The sequence below is a fragment of the Sus scrofa genome, chromosome 9 (assembly GCF_000003025.6).
Source record: "Sus scrofa isolate TJ Tabasco breed Duroc chromosome 9, Sscrofa11.1, whole genome shotgun sequence".
In the NCBI taxonomy this organism is placed as follows: domain Eukaryota; kingdom Metazoa; phylum Chordata; class Mammalia; order Artiodactyla; family Suidae; genus Sus; species Sus scrofa.
The window spans coordinates 73172835-73194032 of record NC_010451.4 but is presented as its reverse complement, the minus strand read 5'-3'; the positions used below and the strand labels follow the sequence as shown (position 1 = coordinate 73194032).

General features: G+C 37.6%; 1 protein-coding gene across 4 annotated transcripts in view; it reads right to left on the bottom strand.

Annotated features, from left to right (window-relative positions):
* VPS50 (VPS50, EARP/GARPII complex subunit) overlaps window positions 1–21198 on the bottom strand; it is a 140956-nt gene that overhangs the window by 21801 nt on the left and 97957 nt on the right. For 3 of the 4 annotated variants that reach the window (XM_021102384.1, XM_021102385.1, XM_021102386.1), the window contains one exon: window positions 4411–4532. The exons of the other annotated variant lie outside the window; for it this stretch is intronic. In XM_021102384.1, the coding sequence (XP_020958043.1) occupies window positions 4411–4532 (122 nt within the window). The remainder of the gene's footprint in view (window positions 1–4410; window positions 4533–21198) is intronic. 4 annotated transcript variants of the gene reach the window in all.

Genomic DNA, 21198 nt, shown 5'->3' with positions numbered 1-21198 from the left:
TCTATAACTATTTTAATTTCATCTTCATTTTTGAATGGTATTTTTGCTGGTTATAAAATTCTGGATAGACATTTCTTTTTCTTTCGGTACCTTAACAGTGCTGTACAACTTTCTTCTACTTTCAACAGTTTCTCATGAGCTGTTAATCAAATCATTGGTCGCTTTAATGTCATAAGTCTATTACAGTTTTCAGGAGGCAGTTTCACCATAAGACACCCCACTACATTTTTCTTTGTGTTTATTCTGCTCGTTGTTCATTAGCATCTGGTATCTGCAAATTTTTGGCCAACGTTTCTTCAAATATTTTTTCCACCTCATTCTATCTCTCTCATCTCCACCTGGTATTCCAATGACATGTATGTTTGACAATTTAGTATAACTCAGCATGTCCCTAAGGTTTTGATAAACTTTGCTTTATGTTCTTCATTTTGAATTATTTCTATTGATCTATCTTCAAGTTCACAAATTCTTCTGTAATGTCCATTGGCTGTTAAGTATATTTAGTAATTTTTTTTAATTGCTAAAATTGTATTTTTCAATTCTAGGATTTCTCTTTAGTTTTCTTACTACTATTCCTACTAGACCCTCCTACTTCTCTACTGAGAGGCTCATGCCTTTTTTAAAAAAAAAAAAAAATTTTGTCTTACTTTATTGAAAATAGCTTAAATAGTCCATTTAAAATCTTTATCCCTTCACTCCAACACCTTGAGTTCAGACTATATTGATTTTCTCTTTACTTAAGGCTGTATTCCATTTTTTTGGCTCTATCTATTTAGGTAAAGTTGGACTGCATCATCCTCTAATTCTATAGAGGTTTTGGATTCTGTTATTTTTCTCTCGTAAGTACTGTTTTTCCTTTGTTTTTGGTATGCAATTTTCTTGGCCAGGCTTGAACTATAAATTCTCTCTTGTGCAGCAGTTTCAGTCTCTGTTCAGATCTTTTTATTTGGCTGCAATCAGTCTGTTCCACACAAACATGGTTCATGAGTTAGTAGGAGAGAGGTAGACAGAAATTGGGGATCCCTTCTTTGACTCTTTCCATTCTGAACTTCCCCCTACTCTTTTCAGTGTTTTCAGCTTCTTGGCTTCACTTTTCTGGTTTCCCAATCCATAAAGACTAGGGTTTCCTAAGCTTGCCTCTAGTTGTGTGCCTCACAGACTTTCCTTAGGCCTGTGCTAAATGCCATGGAGATGGAATTTATTTTTATAGCTTCCTTTTCCTTAACTGCTACCATGAACTACCACCAGAGTCTATATACTTCTGTTCACTCTCCAGTATATTCCCACCAGAGTCTATATGATTCTGTTCACTCTCCAGAATCTTCAGGAAGTTGCCTTTTGTATAACATCTAGGTTTTGTTTTGTTTTCTTTTGGCTGTGCCTGCAGCATGTGGAAGTCCCCAGGCCAGGGACAGAACCCATTGCACAGCAATGACCCAAACCACTGCAGTGGCAATACCAGATCCTTAGCCCATTGTACCACAAGAGAATTCTGACATCTAGGTTTTATAATTGTTTGCTGCAGGAAATATCATCTAATAACATCGCAGACTCTCAGATCGAGAAACAGAAGTTAATTCATTCTTAAAAGTTTTTACATGAATAACTGATACAGCAGAAATTACCACAACATTGTAAGTTAACTATACACATCAATAAAAGTTTAAACAATGAAAAAAAATTTATATAGAGAATCAGACTCTCTACAAAGAAACAGTTACATTAATAAAAGTTAACTTTAAATGAGGCTCACAAACTGTTGTCAAGTAAGAGCGCTCGTAAAATTTACTTGGATAAGAAATAATCAGGACATCAATACACACATCCTAAGAATCTACTGTGTGCTTATTACTGAATTAAGGTAAGCTACAGAATGGTTTTCCCAAAAGAATGTGAACTTTAAAGATAAAGGAAAACGTAATTCAAGAGTAGAACAATGAAAGGGTGGGGGTGAGGCAAAACAAAGCAATACTATGAATGTCATTACTATAATAGAATCAAATGGATTAGATATATAATAGAGCCTAATATAGTAAGCTATAACCAGTTGAGTGAAGAGCAGGAATTCTGGAGTAATTAGTAAGAACGGAAGGAATCCCTTAACCTGATGCCAACACTGTGTCCCCTGCAGCCAATGAATTTCTAGAACCTCTGAGACACAGACGCTTACTTTTTCATGAGCAGAATCCATCTAAATTCACTCATACAATTATATCTCTTCTAAGAAGGAAGCAGAAGTGGCCATGTTAAAAAGTGTAAGTAGAGGCAGAGTAAATGTTGTATTTACTCATTCAAATGCGTATTTTGTTTTGGTTTATAGAATACAAACTGTTTCTATTACAACATATGGGTGGAAACCCAGATTAAAGATAGAAAGAAACCCTGATTATTGAAATTAATTGTTTGAATGCAGTGAAATAGATTTTACTGAGTCTTACAGGACTGAAAATGATTTTAATATAAAATATCAGATTAATGAGTTCTGTAAAAATAATAGATTTTAAATAAAATATGCAGCAAATTTGACAGTAAGCACCTATCTGCATGTTGTTAACTTTCTCAGTTCTAGTGAACCCCACCATGAACAAATCAGTGCCAGTATCTAATCAGCTGGAAAGTCACATCCAAAAGCACTAGTTCCCAAAAGTTTCCAAAGGACACTATCTTAACATATCCTATCAAAATTGTGGTCCAGAATTGTCTTAAACCAACATAATAGTCACAAGTCATGTGTGGCTTTGTATATTTAAAAATAACTTATCTAAAACCAAATACAACTAAAAGTTCAGTCCCAAATCATACCAGTCATATGTCAAGTGCTCAACAACCACTTGTGGCTTGTGGCTACCATATTGGGCAATAATAATATAGAACACTCCCATTACTGCAAAACTTTTCTTGGACAGTACCAGTCTAGGAACACAGAACAATAAGACAGAGTAACACTCACCTAGAAGACTAACAAATTCTGACAATTAGCTAAAACACCAGAATTTCTTTCTTCTTAAAAATTTATTTATTCAGATTCCAAATTCAGAGCAATAAATTAGTACATATCTTACAGTAGCAAATTCTATAGCAACTAAGTCTCTGATTATATTAGTATTCTTTCTAATTTTGCGGAATTAATAACTAGGAGATTCAGATCCCATGTCAAATATATCCTATAGATCATGTCTTTGATCTATATTACACGATCTACTGTAATCACAGCAAGAATATGAACATTTATATGATGAATGTGGAGTTCCTGTTATGGCTCAGTGGTTAATGAATCCAACGAGAAACCATGAGGTTGCAGGTTCGATCCCTGGCCTTGCTCAGTGGGTTAGGGATCCAGCGTTGCCATGAGCTGTGGTGTAGGTTGCAGATGCGGCTCGGATCCCACGTTGCTGTGGCTCTGGCATAGGCCAGCAGCTACAGCTCTGATTAGACCCCCAGCCTGGGAACCTCCATATGCTGCAGGTGTGGCCCTAGAAAAGACAAAAAGACTAAATAAATAAATAAATAAATAAATAAGATGAACATAGTTATCCATTAAAATTCTTTTCTTTTTTTTAATGGCTACCCACAGCATAAGGAAGTTTCCTGGCCAGGGATTGAATCTGAACTTCAACTACAACTTACGCCACATCTGCAGCAACATCAGACCCTTTAACCCAATGCATTGGACCAAGGATCAAACCTGCACCTCTGCAGCAACCTGAGCCACTGTAGACTGATTTTTAACCCACTGCACCACAGTGGGAACTCCAGAAATTAATGTTTTTTAAAAGATACAAATTATAGTATATGAAAGGTTAGTATTATGAACTACTGTCAAATATCTAGATGAACTACACAATAATTCCCAAATATCTGACCAGTTACCTGCTTAAAATTGTGCTGCTCTCCTTAGGAGTAGAAAAAGATAAACTCAACAAGGGCTTTGGAAACACAAAAAGGAGGGGCAGGAAACATTAATTCTGTGGCAGGCAGATGGTTCAGTTCAAAGATTTTCAATTATTTCAGTAAAATTTGCCATTACCTTCTGAATGTGGTCGTGTCTGCTAAGGTTGTTGGCCAATATTTAAAATGTTTCATTTACTGGGTAATAATTACACACTGGGCCAGATTTAAACAAAGCAACCTGCACATTTTTCACTGCCAAAATACGTCAAGGTTGGAAACAGATGCTGTATTTTTCCGCCAAAAATTTGAATAACATACACTATGTTTATCAAATCAAAGCTTAAAATTAACATTTAAATAAGGTAATCGGACAAACAAAAAGCTGCCATCAATAATTTTGTTGTATTTTTGATGGATAATTTCAAAATAAAGTTATCTGTGTATTTTTATACAGAGAGAATGAACTTTACATTTAAAACAATTTAAAAGAAACACATTTCCCCCAAAAGGTTGACTTACTGAATCATTCCGACCAAAAAAGGTATATATTGCATACAAGTAATAATCAAATAGCTGAGACATGAAATGGATAACATCAAAAGCAATTGGTTTAAGAATGTTCATCATCTGCATATATTTACCTGAAAAGAAAAAAAATAAAAATTCAGTAGAACACAATTAAAATCTGTTACTCTATAATTACAAGGAAACCATAAAAATACCTTACTGAAATATTTTTTTGAACAAAAGATTGCATTCCTCAGTCACACTACCGATGCTTCAAGTTCTCCTAGCATTTGTGGCTAGTGGCTACTGTATTGGACAGCACTGAGGCAGAAAAGTTATTACATCTTGGAAAGGACTATCTGATAGCACTCACACATATATAATACCTACAAAGATTTTTCATATCATTATATTTTACTGTTGGTCTTATCTTTACAGAACTCCTATACTTTTCTACAAATGGCACCATACAATAACACAGTTCCTCATTTTTTGGAGATTCCACTGAGAACAATTTCTTCACAAATGTTAAGGCGTAATAAAACAAAAGACAATGTACTGGAGAAAAAGTGGGTTTCTCTCAGAAACTCATAAACAGAGCAAAAGTAAAAAAACATTGGACATGTGGACGATACTTCCCATTCCCCTGAATCGTAGCCCTGTGAAATCTTGTGTCAGGGGCCAAGAACATTTCTTTATCACTATGTCATTCAAGAGCTCAATACTCTCAAAGTGCCAAGAACATATCCTCCTCATTCCTTTCTTTGGGAGATGCCAGTATTCCATTCTTTTTCCTTTAAACTTATGACACAGTTACAAAAAAAATTCGAAAACCAAAATTTCTGCATTTATAAACTTTTTAATGTGTTTGAAGGGTGCATGGGAGATGGAATAAATCAAATAACAATAATGAGTCTCTAATTGTGTTTCTTTTTATGGGGAATAATAGAGAAAGAAGCATATCTATAAAAAGCGCCCTTCTGCAGAAGATGTTAAAACAGGCCATTTGTTTAACTTTCAAATGAGCAAATAATTCAGGTGCTGGCTCTACTTCATGTAACTGCTATAAATTTTGAATTGGTACTATTGAGGACTGGGATTCAAGAAAAAACACATTAACTGCAGTAGAAAAACAATGACAAATTTACTCTAATGGAAATGTGTACTATCAAAACCATTTCTTTATTATCCAAGAACTCAGTTCATTTGTCTTACTTTACGTAAGAAATTAGTCTAAATAAAAGATAGTTAAGAAGACAAACACTGGAGTTCCCGTCCTGGAGCAGTGGTTAACAAATCCAACTAGGAACTGTGAGGTTGCAGGTTTGATCCCTGCCCTTGCTCAGTGGATTAAGGATCTGGCGTTGCCGTGAGCTGTGGTGTAGGTTGCAGAGGCGGCTTGGATCCCACATTGCTGTGGCTCTGGTGTAGGCTGGCAGCTGCGGCTCCGAATGGACCCCTAGCCTCGGAACCTCCATATGCCGTGGGAGCAGTCCAAGAAATGGCAAAAAGAAAAAAAAAAGAAGACAAACACATATCAAAAAGTAAAAACTATTCAATTTAGGTTCTATTCTTACTCCTATTTACAAGTCTTTTGTTTCAGAATCATTTTTTATAATTATTTCACATAATCAGACTTTAAAAAAAAAAATCCCAATTGAAAAACATTTGAAAAATATGCTCCTGGAACATTCTGGATCACTATGCAGATGTTTCATCAACTGCAAACATATAGGTATTTAAACTGCAACTATGTATACATTAGATAATGCGACACTATGAAGAAAAAAAGTGGAAAAATCTGTTACATTATTTTAATCTATAAAAGAAAAATTTAAAAAGGTAAATAAGTAGAATGAGAAAGAATCCAAATATCTGGGTTGATACATATCCAGAATGCAAAGTCTCCCCATTCCTAATAAGATTAACCACTGTTTCTATTATTCATCTTTAGAAAGAATATAAAGAGGAGTTCTTAAGAGGTAAGTTATTTTAAATGTGCATTCAGAAAGAAAAAAAACCTAGAGGGTCCCTAATCTTCAAAAAAGTTAAAACAGAATTATATTCATTCATTCATTCATTTGTTCATTCATTTAATACATTCAACAAACTTTTTGAAAGCTTACTATGTTCCTGGCTTTGCATTAAGAGACAGGGAACTACCAGAGTCCCTGCTCTCATGCCTTGAATAGTCATACATGGAAGGCAGCCATTGATAAGCAGGCTGCCAGTCTACTAAAATGCAAAAGAGAATTCTCTTTCCAGTTCCAAGAGGCAGAGGAGGCCTCTGGAGGCTTGAGGAAACTTAGGCATCTCCTTGGACTTACCAAATTTAAAGAAAATTTTACAATGGAGTAAAGTATCTATGACAAGAAGTGGGTAAGGAGATAAAGACAGGTAGGAGATAAAGATAGGTTAGGTATGATCATCAGAAAATAAGAAGTCTCAAACAATTTCTAGACCAGAGTTGGCAAACCTCTCCTGCAAAAGACTAGATATTTCAGGCTCTGCTGGTCTGTTTCAACCACTCAGCTCTGCTTTTGTAGCATAAAAGCAGCCATGGAAAATATGTAAACAAATGAGCATGGTTGTATTCCAGCAAAACTTTATTTACAAAAACAGGTAACCAGACCAAACTGGCCTGCAGGCTATGGTTTCCCAACCCCTATACTAGGTTGCAGACAACAGATGGGAACAGGTTGATGGAAAAATGCAAAGAAGACCACAAAGGAGATGGAAGCTGTTCCATAGAATGTGACTGCTCAGAAGCAGCAGATGCTACAAGAGAATAGGAGCCAGAAATGGGGCTGAGGAAGGATGGATTAATTGAAGATCTACATATGGAATAAACTACCCATCCACTTACCCCCAGTTCCTGTTTCTCACCAGCAGTCAGAGGAGCACCCCCACGCCCAATCCCTTATCTGTAGTTTCAGTTACACAATCAACCTTGGTCCAGGAATATTAAATAGAAAATTCCAGAAGTAAACAATTCGTAAGTTTTAAATTGCATGTTCTGTGCATGATGGAATTCTGTGCTGCCCTGCGCCATTCCTTTTTCTAACACATCCTGACCATTAGTCACTCTGCAGCCATCTCGTGCATCAGATCAACTGTGATGGTATCTCAGTGCTTCTGTTCAAGGGACTCTTTTTACTTAATAATGGCCAAGAGCAGTGATGCTTGCTGGCCATTCAGATCTGCCAAAGGGAAGGTGTAAAGCGCTTCCTTTAAGTGAAGAAGTGGAAGTTCACAACTTAACATGGAAAGAAAAAAAAAATCACATGCTGAGGTTGCTAAGATCTGTGGTAAAAATGAATTTTCTATCTGTGAAATTGTGAAATTGTGAAAAAGGAAAAAGAAACTCATGTTAGATTTGCTGTCACACCTCAAACTGCAAAAGTGAAGGGGAGAGTGACAAGTGCTCACCTGAGAGGGCAAAGGCTTTAAATCTGTACACTAAGATATTCGAGGGGGAGGGAGAGAAACCACATTCACATAACTTATTACAGTAATTTGTTATAACTTTTCTATTTTACTATTAGTTACTGTTGTTAATCTCTTACTGTGTCTACTTTATAAATGAAACTTTGGTATAGGTTTCTATGTACAAGAAAAACATAGAATAGGGTTTGCTACTATCTGTGGTTTCAAGCATCCACTGGGCATCTCCCATGGATAAGGGGCAATTACTGTATAGGCTGCCAGAATTTTCCCACTGACGAAAACAAAAATGAAATAAAAAACCCGTAGGATTCCTCTCTAAAAGAAGTAAGCACCTCCCAGCTTCCCTTAATTAAACAAACTTAATACAATAATAAGAAAAGCTAAGGTTTCTAGTGTGGATATTGGCACCACAGATTAAAATCTATCTTATTCTGGGAATTTGGGTATCTGTCTCCATAATGTAAAGGCTACCAGGACATCCATCCATACCTGCTTTGCTCTAAACAAAGTTTCTAGCCAGGGAGCTCCCTCTGTGGCTCAGTGGTAACAAGCTGGACTAGTATCCATGAGCACTTGAGTTTGATCCCTGGCCTCGCTCAGGGCTTAAGGATCTGGGGTTGCCATGAGCTGTGGTGTAGGTCGCGGATGCAGCTCAGATCTGGCATGCCTGTGGCTGTGGTGTACACAGGCAGCTGTAGCTCCAATTTGACTTCTAGCCTGGGAACTTCCATATGCTGCAGGGGAGGTCCTGAAAAAGAAAAAAAAATTTCCATTCAGGAATCCTACTAAGGAGAAAGAGCTCCAAAACAGTTCTAATTACTCAGCAGGGAACACCTACAATGGCTATATAGGCCTTCGACTTTAGGTATGAATAATCAAAATCCACCAGGCCCATGAGGCTAACTCAAACGAGTGAAAGTAGAGAAAAGCTGATCCCAGAGAAAAATAGAATAATTCAAGCTAAAGAAGAAAAATATAGTAATTATGTATCCACCCTGTAAGAGGTGAATATGCTGAGAAAAAAAAAAACCCAGAATAGAGAAGGATTTTGAAAGATTTAAAATCATTAAACATACAATTTTTAAAATAAAAAATTAAAGAAATGGGGAAAAGGACATCTTCCCAAAGGTACAGCAAAAAGATAGTAACAGAGAAAAATACTAGAGAAAATATGAGAAAAGTAAAGGGCCAATCTAAGAGACTAAACACTTGTGTAAGGAGAAATCAAAGAAAAAAGAGATTAAAGAAAATGGGGGTGGAGTGGGGTGGAAATCATCAAAGAAACCGGAGTATCAATCACAGCTAAGCATCACATGAACCTTCAGTCTGAAAGGTTACGAACTACCCAACACACTTAATGAAAAAGAACTCACACCTAAACACATCAATAGAGAATTCTGAAACATCAAAGAAAAAAAACACTAAAAGCTTTCAGAGAGAAACAGGGAGAGGAAATTCACCTACAATAAGATGAGTGGAACATTAGAGGCTTCAACTTTCTGAGGGAAAGTAATTTTTAATCGACAATTCTATACACAACTAAATTGTCATTCAGTGAAAGAGCAGAATAAAGACATATTTAGCCTGACAAGAATTCAAAACATTTACTTCTCATCACCCTTTTCTGGGAAATTACAACAAGAAGAAAGAAAACAGACACAGACCAAGAAATTGCCTCCATGCTATCAGTAGGGAATAGTGAGTGGGAGACTGCTGTTTTCACCACCAGCTCCTTACTATTTAACCTGTTATTGTGAGAGGTGGTACCTAAGTAAAAACATAAAAGCATGGCTCTGAAATTAGCCAGCCTAGTGAAAAAATGCAGTCAGTGGTTCAAGATATGGTTCAGATGCACACCACTCTCTCTTCCTTTCCAGGGTTCCCAACAGAGGGCACAGAGACAGGAGCGGATACGCCATGCTCTGGGAACACCAGGAAGTTAAACAGCTATCATTATAGACCAGTGACCAAGAAAGATGCCCCCTTCCCCAATTACTAACCGCAAGAAGTTCCTATTTCTGCCTCCAACCTTGCTCGACTCAGTCCAGGAATAAGAATTAATGCTTATGATGTCCTCCACTGGTTGTGAAGCACCAAAGTTAAGAGCTTACTGGCTCTAGAAGCAGACAACCTGGTTCCACTACTTCCCAGCTGGGTGACAGACACAGGGCAGGCCATTTATCTCTGGGCTTCAATTATTTAGTGCATAAAAAGAGTACTATGAAAAATTATGAGCAAATGCATGTGAAGTGTTTACACAGCATATAATAAGGGAGCAAGAAGTCTTAGCTACTACTATTATTATTTTAAAATAAATACAATAATGATGGGAGTTCCCGTTGTAGCTCAGTGGGTTAAGAGACCGACTAGTATCCATGAGGATGAGGGTTCAACTCCTGCCCTTGCTCAGTGGGTTAAGGATCCAGCGTGGCCATGAGCTGTGGTGTAGGTTGCAGATGTAGCTCAGATCCCATGTTGCTGTGGCTGTGGCATAGGCATGTGGCTCTGATTTGACCTCTAGCCTCGGATCTTCCATATGCCATGGGTGTGGCCCTATAAATGATGAATGGAAAAATGGAGAAGTGTATACAGGGTTATGTGAAGGGAAGCCAACCTAATCTGGAGATTAGGAAAAGTTTTCACAGGGAAAGCACTGTTTAAACTTGCTCACTCTTTGTAGCAACAATGGATGGACCTAGAGATGATCACACTAAGTCAGAGAAAGACAAACATCACATGATATCACTTATATGTGAAATCTAAACAAATGATACAAATGAACTTATTTACAAAACAGAAATAGACTCACATTAGAAACAAATTTATGGTTACCAAAGGGGGACAGGGGAGGAAGGATAAATTGGGAATCCAGGATTAACAGATACTCACTACTAAATATAAAATAAACAACAAGGACCTACTGTATAGAACAGAGAACTATATTCAATATGGTATAATAACCTATAATGGAAAAGAATCTGAAAACAAATATATATACATAATTGAATCACTATAGATCAGGTATAATTCAATTAAAGAAGAAAAAACCTCTCTCATCCTAAATCTAGACCATGAGTCAATGTACCCAAGGGAAGGAGCCACACAGAGGGATTGGCAAAGAAACCAACCAAGTAGCAGCCTGAACAAGGACTACAACCAAGAAGAAGAAGAGTGGGTCTGCCCTTCCTATCTCATTGTAGGAGACACAGAGAGAGGAGCACGATGACCACAGGAAAGGTGGCCCAGGGGAATTCAATCAGTGAGCCACAAGCTCTAGTTAGAGGAGCAGATACAGGGTAAAAAGAGGTGCTAGAGCAAATGAATGTGAAGGGTATGTCTGTGTACATGTGCACAAGTGGGAGGCCTGGGGTGAAGGGACTGTGGATTGTGGATTATTGCAGGACACGAGAAAGTATTTCTCTAACAGATTTTTTAAATTAAGGTCTGTCAGTCCAATGTATATTGACTGAGCACCTAAAAATCGAAAAACACTTGGCTGGGTGCTCTACATGCTGCGAAGATGACAAACTTCTCAACTGCAGGAGCTGACAATCTGAGAGGGCAAAGGCAAGAACAGAATCACAGCTGGAAGGATGTTTGCTAACCTTATTACAGTACACTAAGTTGAAAGATCATCAATGGCTATAAATAGCACATAATGGAAGTGCTATAAATGAGGGATAAAGGAAGGAGAAGTTAGTTCAGCTCAAGCTGGGAAAATGTTTTGAACAATGAAGTGCAGTCCAGAGGAAAAACCTAACAGGTTGGTTACCTAAGTCCCTAACTACCCATTTTTATTCTGTAAGGTTAATATTCTCTTTTAGCCTCGAAAATTTCCAGTATCGTTCTCTTGTAACACAACTTAAGGGATGACATTTCTTGGATGGTCCTCTCAAAATAATATGTTGTATATACAGCCCTCAATGCAGAAAGTATCTTTAAGCAGTTTGAAAATATAAATCAATATAAATAATAATGTAAATAAAAGTTTTTTAGAGAAATAGAAATGTTGAAATATAATCTAAATCAAATGATAAAAACTTTTCCTTAAATATCACATGAAAATGTTTCTAAAAAGACAGCTTTTAATTTATTTTTTTTTTTAGGGTCACACTTGTGGTATACATATGGAAGTTCCCAGTCTAGAGATCGAACTGGAGCTACAGCTGCCAGCCTGCACCACGGCAACAGCAAGATTCGAGCTGTGTCTGCGACCTACACCACAGTTCATGGCAATGGCGGATCCCCAACCCACTGAGCAAGGCCAGGGATCAAATCCACACCGTCATGGATCCTAGTCGGTGGTTCGTTAACCGCTGAGCCACAAAGGGATCTCCCAAGACAGCTTTTAATTTAATCATAAAACAAGTTTTTAAAGTTTTAAAACAAAAACTGTGTTATGATACTTCTATATAAGACTATACTTATAAAGATTTCACTGACCCTATAACTTGATCCTACTATCTGAAAACAGGATATTTTGAAAGCAAATGATATGATTACTTGCATTCACAAAAAAACAAGGCAAAACATCTTCTGAATTGCCTCTTACAATCTAAACTTTTTCTGTTATTTAAACACACAGTGTTTACATTTCAATTAGGACAACACTGACAGGAAGCAATGGCTCTCAAAGTTTGCATTCTGGATCAGCATTTTATCCCCTAAAAGCTGTCAAAGACACACACTCTCAGGTTACATCTCAGACCTACTAAATTAGATCCTGGGGAGGTGGAGTCCAAAATCTGTGTCTTAAGTCCTCCAGGTGATTCTGATGCATGCTGAGATACAGGAAATCACAGATTTAGATCACAACAAAAGACCAATAAAGCATGGCCTTCTTCCTTCTCGACGGACTTTTTTACCCCTTGGTTCTCAAGTTCTCTTTACCTCCTATTTTTTCTCCTGCCTTTCTACCATTCATTCATGATCTCCCCCGCCAGTTTCTCCTGCTGTTTGTCCCTCACTGATCCATATGTGCCACCAAAGTATCCAATGGATGTGGATACATCTGAATTCTCCATGAACCCAGAAGGTTAAGAGCTTCTGCCGAGATAAATTCATCCACTACCAGAGATTAACTACATTTTATACCAAGGACTCCAAGTATGTATCCTGACCATGTTTTTTCTTCTGATCTCCAAATCCTCCTATCCAAATGCCTACTGGCTATTTCTGCTTAAATGCCCTACAGGTACCTCCACATGTCCAAAATCAAACCTATCATCAACTTCCTATACTTGGTCTTCCTCTCATCATTCCTATTTCAGTTGTGGCATTATAACACACAAATCTAAAATTAGAGAATAAGCTCTCATAACTAATTCATCAATCCTGTCCACGGTATTTCCAAAATTTCTCAGATTATCTATCTTCCTTCACCTATTACAATGGCCACATTGCTTTAAGCAGAACCAAGTCCCCATCATCTCCTGCCTGGGAGACTTCAACAGCCTCTTATCTACACTTTGACCTCCCCCAGCTTCCCTTTACCTCAAGTCAGTCCATATTCACACTGTGGCCAGAGTAATCGTTTAAAAAAAAAAAAAAAAAAAAAAAAACAATCTGCTTATATCTCTCCACTGTTTAAAATCCTTAGCAAGGTCAAGTCCAAGCTCCACACGACATTACACGAAGCCATTTGAAATCCAGTTCCTGCCTACCTTTCTTGCCACATCTCCCCTGCTGCTACTTCCCAACACCCATCGAACTTCTCCATATTGCAGCAAACTAAACCCGGACCCTGAAAGTTCCACATCTTGTACATACTGTTGTTTGCATGCTGGCTAGAATAGAATGCTTTTTCCAACTTCTTCATCTATGAAAATCTATTCATCTTTCAAAATCAGCTAGGGTGTCAGCCCTCCAGTGAGTTAGCCCTTTCATCTGTTACCCCGAAAAGAAATTTCATCTTTTTTTTTTTCCTCTCAGGCTCTTTTCTGCTTCTTTAATGCTTACAACCCTACAATGTAAATTTTTTTTCTTCTGTATGTTATTTCCTATGTTGGGCTTCTTAACTACATAGACCATATCCTCTGAATGACTATATATTCATATATATATATATATATTTTCTTCTTCTTCTTTTTACAGCCACACCTGCAGCATATGGAAGTTCCCAGGCTAGGGGTCCAATCAGAGCTGCAGCTGAAGTTATACCACAGCCACGGCAACACTGGATCCGAACCGCATCTGTGAACTATGTCGCAGCTTGCAGCGAGGCTGGATCCTTAACCCATTGGGCAAGGATAGGGACTGAAGCCTCATCCCCACAGAGACTATGTCAGGTCCTTAACCCGCTAAGCCACAATGGCAACTCCAAAATGACCATATTTTTAACAGATAACAGAATGCCTGGGAAAAAAGCAACAGCTAAAAAAAAATCTGCAGAATTGAAAAATGAAGGAATAGGAGTTCACTTCATGGCTCTGCAGTAATGAACTCGACTAGTATCCATGAGGATGTGGGTTCAATCCCTGGCCTCGCTCAGTGGGTTAAGGATCTGGCATTGCCGTGAGCTGTGGTGTAGGTTGCAGACATGGCTTGGATCCCACAATTCTGCAGCTGTGGCACAGGCCAGCAGCTGTAGCTCCGATTCGAGCCCTAGCCTGGGAACTTTCATATGCTGCAGGTGCAGTGCCCCCTACACCAAAAAGACAAATAAAATAAATGTAGTTTAAAGAAAAAAGAAAAATGAAGGAATACAATAAATATGGCAGAAAAAGACTAATTTCCTTAATATAGAAATTAAAACACAATTTCCTTATTATAAAACAAACAGATAATTAAACTTAAAAGTTTCTGCACAGCAAAGGAAACCCTGAACAAAACAAAAAGACAACCCACAGAATGGGAGAAAATATTTGCAAATGAAGTTACTGACAAGGCTTTAATCTCCAAAATTTACAAACACCTCCTGCAGCTCAATACCAAAAGAACAAAAAGTCCCATCAAAAAATGGGCAGAAGATCTGAACAGACAATTCTCCAAAGACATACAGATGGCCAAAAAAAAACATATTAAAAGATGTTCAACATCACTAATTACTAGAGAAATGCAAATCAAAACTACTATAAAGCACCACCTTACACTGGCCAGAATGGCTATCATCAAAAAGTCTACAAACAATAAATGGTGGCGAGGGTATGGAGGAAAGGGAATGCTATTACTCTGTTGGTGGGAATGTAAATTGGTACAACCACTGTGGAAAACAGTATGGAGATTCCTCAGAAAACTAAAAATAGAATTATCATTTGGGAGTTCCCGTCGTGGCGCAGTGGTTAACGAATCCGACTAGGAACCATGAGGTTGTGGGTTCAATCCCTGTCCTTGCTCAGTGGGTTAACAATCCAGTGTTGCCATGAGCTATGGTGTAGGTTGCAGACGTGGCTCAGATCCCGCGTTGCTGTGGCTCTGGCGTAGGCCGGTGGCTACAGCTCCGATTCGACCTCTAGCCTGGGAACCTCCATATGCCGCTGAAGCGGCCCAAGAAATAGCAAAAAAAAAAAAAGAAAAAAAAAAAGAATTATCATTTGATCCAGCATTCCCACTCCTGGGCATCTATCAAGAGAAAATGATGACTTGAAATGATACATGTACCCCAATGTTCATTGTGGGACTATTTACAATAGCCAAGACATGGAAGCAATCTAAATGTCCATCAACAGAGGAATGGATAAAGGAGATGTGGTACATATACATAATGGAATATTACTCAGCCATTAAAAGGAAAGAAATAATGGCATTTGCAGCAACATGGATGGACCTAGAAATTATTATGCTAAGTGAAGTTAGACAGTGAGACACCAATGTCGTATGCTATCTTTTACACGGGGAATCTAAAAAAAAAAAAAAAAGACACAATGAACTTCTTTGCATAACAGATACTGACTCACAGACTTCAAAAAACTTATGCTTTCCAAAGGAGACAGGTTGAGGAGTGGGGGGATACACTGGGGATTTGGGATGTAAATGCTATAGAAACTGGGTTGTAATGATCGTTATACAACTATAAATGTAATAAAATTCATTGAGTTAAAAAAAAAGATGTATAATAAAAAATTCACTTAGAAATTAAAAAAAGAAAAAGCAACTTTTAAAGATGGTAAAATCAAAAAAATTAACAACTCAAAAACTAAAGATATAAGCATACTGTTTAGAGATATAACAATAAGCACTAGAAGAATTAAAAACAAAAAGTGGTTACATGTGGGGAAGGGACCTGGGGGGTGGGAGATGTGACAAGAAATTCTTCTTCCTAGTTTTTTGGGTTTTTTAAACAATTTCTGTAGTATTTTATTTTTACTATGAGCACTTATTTGAACATCTTTTTAAATATTTTTAAATAATAAAAATATGATTTCAAAGGAAAAAGGAATTGTTCCAAAGAGCATGAGCCAGGGACCACAAAGATCAAATGTGAATGGACTTTCTTGGGAAAACCATTGCAAAATGTCACTCTTGTGGAAACAATAGATGCACAATGAGATGCCCCTTTTAAGTCACTTTGCCCTCTTTTAAAAACTCCCCTCTCCCCTTCTCTCCCCAAGCTCTTTAAGTCTCTCCTAACATCTTCCTATAAAACTGTCAACACTCTATACCCCTCAACTTTCTTCACTGGCTTCAAAATAAAAAGCAGACCCCCCAAAAAATAAAAACAATAAAATAAAACAAATGGATAATGAATAAGCAGTTCACAAATAAAAAGAAATATCTTCCTAAACATCATAAAAGATGCTTAAGAAGTTCCCTGGTGGCCTGTGGGTTAAGGATCCAGACTTGGCACTGCTGTGGTTTAGGGTTGATCCTTGACCCGGGAACCTCTGCACACTATGGGTGTGGCCAGAAAAAAATCAAACAAACAAAAGATGCTTAAACTCACTCATAATTAAATACATTTTGAACAAAGATGCCATCTTTAACTCATCTGACTGGCAAGCATCTGAATTTGGATTATACACAGTGTTGTTAAAGAGACTGGGAAAAGAGATCTTCTCATATACTGTTGGGCAAACTAACAGAACCTGTTCAGTAAGTTCTTTAGTAACTTCCTAGATAAACTGAGAATGTCCAGACTAATATCCATGAGGACGCAGGTTCGATCCATGGCCTTGATCAGTGGGTTAAGGATCTGGCATTGTCTCGAGCTGTGGTCTAAGTTTCAGACACAGCTCAGATCCCATATTGCTGTGGCTGTGGTGTAGACCGGCAGCTGCAGCTCTGATTTGACCCCTAGCCTAGGAACTGCCATATAATACAGGTGCAGCCCTAAAAAGAACAAAACAAAAACAACAAAAAAGTGAAAACATATATATTCTTTGATCCAGCGTGAGAAAACACTGGTAGGAATTTGTTCTACAGCTGTAATTGAATATGAAAAAATGTATTTTTTCAAGCTATCTGCTCTGGCATTCTTTGTAACAACAGACTTGAAATAACCGAAACGTTAAAAAATAAAGGACTTATAAAACAAATTGTGCTACATCTCCACAATAAAGTTATATAAAATAATGAGATCTATACACACTAATATATATAAAATCTTAAGATATTTTATTTATTTATTTATTTATTTTTACAAATTAAAAGTCTGAAGCAACCTTGTGTCAGTCAAGTCTATCATCACCTTTTTTCCAACAGCATTTGCTCACTTCATGTCTCTATCACATTTTGGTTAATTCTCCAAATATTTTGAACTTTTTCATTATTAGTATATTTGTTACAGTAATCTGTGATCAGTGATCTTTGATGTTACTACTATGACTTACTGAAAGCTCAGACAATGGTTAGCATTTTTAGCAATATTTTTTTTCAAAGCCATAAACATGGCATATAAAGTTCCCTGGCTAGTGGTTGAATCCAAGCTACAGCTGCTGGCCTGTGCCACAGCCACAGCAACGCGGGATCTGAACCACATCTGTTACCTACACAGCAGCTCATGGCAACACCAGATCCTCAACGCACTGAGTGAGGCCGGGGATCGAACCCACATCGTCATGGATACTAGTGCGATTCCACTGAGCTACAATGGGAACTCGGCAGTAAAGCATTTTTAATTAAGATATGTACATTTTTTTAAACTGCTATTCCACACTTAATAGACTACAATATAGTGTAAACATAACATTTATATGCACTGGGAAACCAATAAACATGTGTGAGACTCACTTTATTTCACTATTCACATAGTTACCTCTGAGGTATTCCTATTAAGTGTAACCCAAGTTTTGAAATACACAGAAAAAAGAAAAAACAAAGGAGACAAGATTCATACATTAAATATGCTGGTAGAAGTATATGAGTATTTCCAAAAGAAACAGGACAAAGTGAGTAGTACACTCATCCCTCAATATCTGTGCCCGCCCGCCCCCGCCCCTGTCCCCCTAAGAATACCAAAATTCGTGGATGCTTAAGTCCTTTACATAAAATGATGTAGTATTCGTATATAACCTACCCACAAGTGTATACTTTAAATCATCTCTAGATTTACTTATAATACCTAAATACAATGTAAATGCTATGTAAATGACTGCCAGATACATGGCAAATTCCACTTTTGCTTTACAGAAGTTTCTGGATTTTTTTCCCCCAAATACTTTCTATCTGAGGTTGGTTCAATCTACAAATTCAAGGATACAAAGGGGGGCTGTCATTTTCTCTGAGGAAGGAAAATCAGAGGTCAGGGACTTTATACCTCAGGGTATTTTAATTCTTAACCATTTTTATGCATTACTTTTTCAACCTGAAATACTCCATAATAAAATAAAAATATTAATGCCCCACCTAAAAGAATGTACCAGTGAAAGAGATTTCTTCTCTGTTTCTGTATTTCCATCACACACACTGCAATTCAGCCACACTATGACTAAATATTCTGGTTTAATGTTAAATCCTGATGTGTGTGCAGGTATGTATTTTTTCCAATTGCTAAAGTAATAATTTTCTTGTAAGGTCTGTGGTTTTTACAAGCATGGATTTTGGCAGCCTATCTTCTGCCCCTCAGACCTGTCACACCCACTCAGTGAGAGCTGCCTCTGGTAGAGAGAACCTTGGATACCTAGGCTACTTCAATGATGAGACACATTCCCAAAAGTTTCTCTGCCTCTGTCTGCAAGCAATTGTCAAGCTGACAGCCTTTTCTCTTTTCACAAGCAAGCATTCTGCTTAGTCCTCGGCACTCATAAAAGACTCCCTGAGTCTCTCTCACAGATTTAGGTATCACCTGGGGCTGGAAAGCCCCATCAACACTCTTATTTAATCTCTCCTAATTATCTGCCAAATAAATACCACTTTAAAAAGACAATTTGAATATGCCATTAATGTTCGAAACACGTTTCCCAAATACTGAATAATTAGTTCCTTCATCTTCCCAGACACCAAAAATTAATTGTACTTCTGGCTTTACAAGAAGAGACATTATCTTTGCCAGTTTATAATCTTCAAGCATCTCTCTGCAATAACAACAGGGGTTGGAATAGTGCCTGTACTAGTCGGGGACCCCTGAGTAAGTGGTTCCCTTAAAGTTTCTATTTTATGAATATGGACAAAATGAAGATAAAGACATCCTGGGGAAAAAGAAAGTGATAGGCGTAAAAGTCTACTAGGGAAAATAATGGCAGCACCTAAACCTAGCCCTAAATGGAAAGACATGAAAGTGAAATGAGCATTGTCTCCTAATTGTAACTCTAGTAAAAGATCTACTGGAGAAGATGGAAATTACAATGATCAGAGTCTCTACCCTGAGTTAGGTTTCATTCAGGACTGCTCTGGCTTTATAGGGCTGATATACCAAAGGCTCCCAAGAATGTAGTTTTTCTGTTTCTATAAATCCACTGTTAGAAAACAATCCTTATTTAAGAATTTGTTACTGTCTTCTAAACTCGGCACCAGCAGCACATTTCTACCATCAACATATTCCTTTCTCAGATAGTCAGAATAGCAGACTGCATTGTTTCCTCACTTCCTTATGCCTACCAAGAAGTGAAGATTTGTATTTGTCTCCATTTAACTGAATAAAACATGATTTCTTCCTCTCAGTTTTGGTGTGGATTTATATTTGATTTAAGTGAACATGTGTCTTTTGGAGTAAAGAGCAACATGGTGAACTCTAGTCCTTTTGGAACTAGGTGAGGTAAAAAATATGTATACAACCATTTAAACGTGGTTGATTGCACTATTTTTCCCAATAATCTGTCCTTCCCTGTCTCCACTCCCTGTTAGAAGATTACAAATGCTTGTCCCCTTGCTCTGGACTGGTGATGCCTTCCTGTGACGGAAGTACACCTCTCTCTCCCATGGTCAAGCCTGACTTGCTATGACCAGTAACATAGCAGAGGAAGCAGGGTGCCACATCAGAGTGGCAGCTCTAAGTCATAACATGGTTTGGCTCTTGCTTTTCTCTCTGCCTCCCAGATTGGTGCTCTTTTGCAGCCTGTATCTCAGAACGAAGACACCCATCAGGCAGAACTGAGATGATCAGGAGTCAACAAGCATCACGATAAACCTTTGGGGTGAAAACCACTAATGTGTTCAGGGTCCTTTGTTATTTCAACATAACCAAGCAAAAGCTGACTTCACTCAACTGCATCTCAAGCACTGTCCAGACACCAAAAACTACAGTGAGTCCAGAAGGCTGAAAAAGGTGACAGACTTTGGAATATCCTTCTGTGAGAACCATATAAGGGAAGTGAGCACACTGTCCCTGAAGAATGGACTGGGAAGGGTGGTATAAGGAAAGGCAAGGCAGTATAACTACCACCACATATCTGAAAAGTGACCACATGGAAAAATACAGACTTTTTGCTTTTAAAAGGGCACAACTTAGTCCAAAAGGTGACATAACAGAGATATACAGATTTTGGTTGACCATGAGGAAGAGATTTCTACCAATTAAATCAGTGTAATAGCAGAATGAGTAGTCTTACAAAATAATATGCTTCCAGCAATTGTGAGACATGAAACAAAGGCTAGATGGCCATCATATATTAGACGTATTATAGAAAGAAATCCTCATTTTACAGGAAATTATACCAGATGACCTCTTCGGAACCATTCTGATTCGGGAAATTCTAGAGAGTAACTAATGATGCTAGTTCACTTAGCTTTCTTGGATAAAAAAGAAAAGCTAATTCCTTGGCAATAGTCAGTCATACAAAAGCTTTTCAGAACCTGTCATTTTCATTTTTCTGTGTGTCATAAAAATATATACTTTTTTTCTTATCTGTTCATTATTACTTTTCAATAGTATTTTCCCTAAAGGAAGTGGGACTTAAAAACATTGTGTCCTCTTTATCCTATTCATTAATGAAATTTAGAAATTATCTTCATGAACACAGACCACTTTATCAGAGCTAA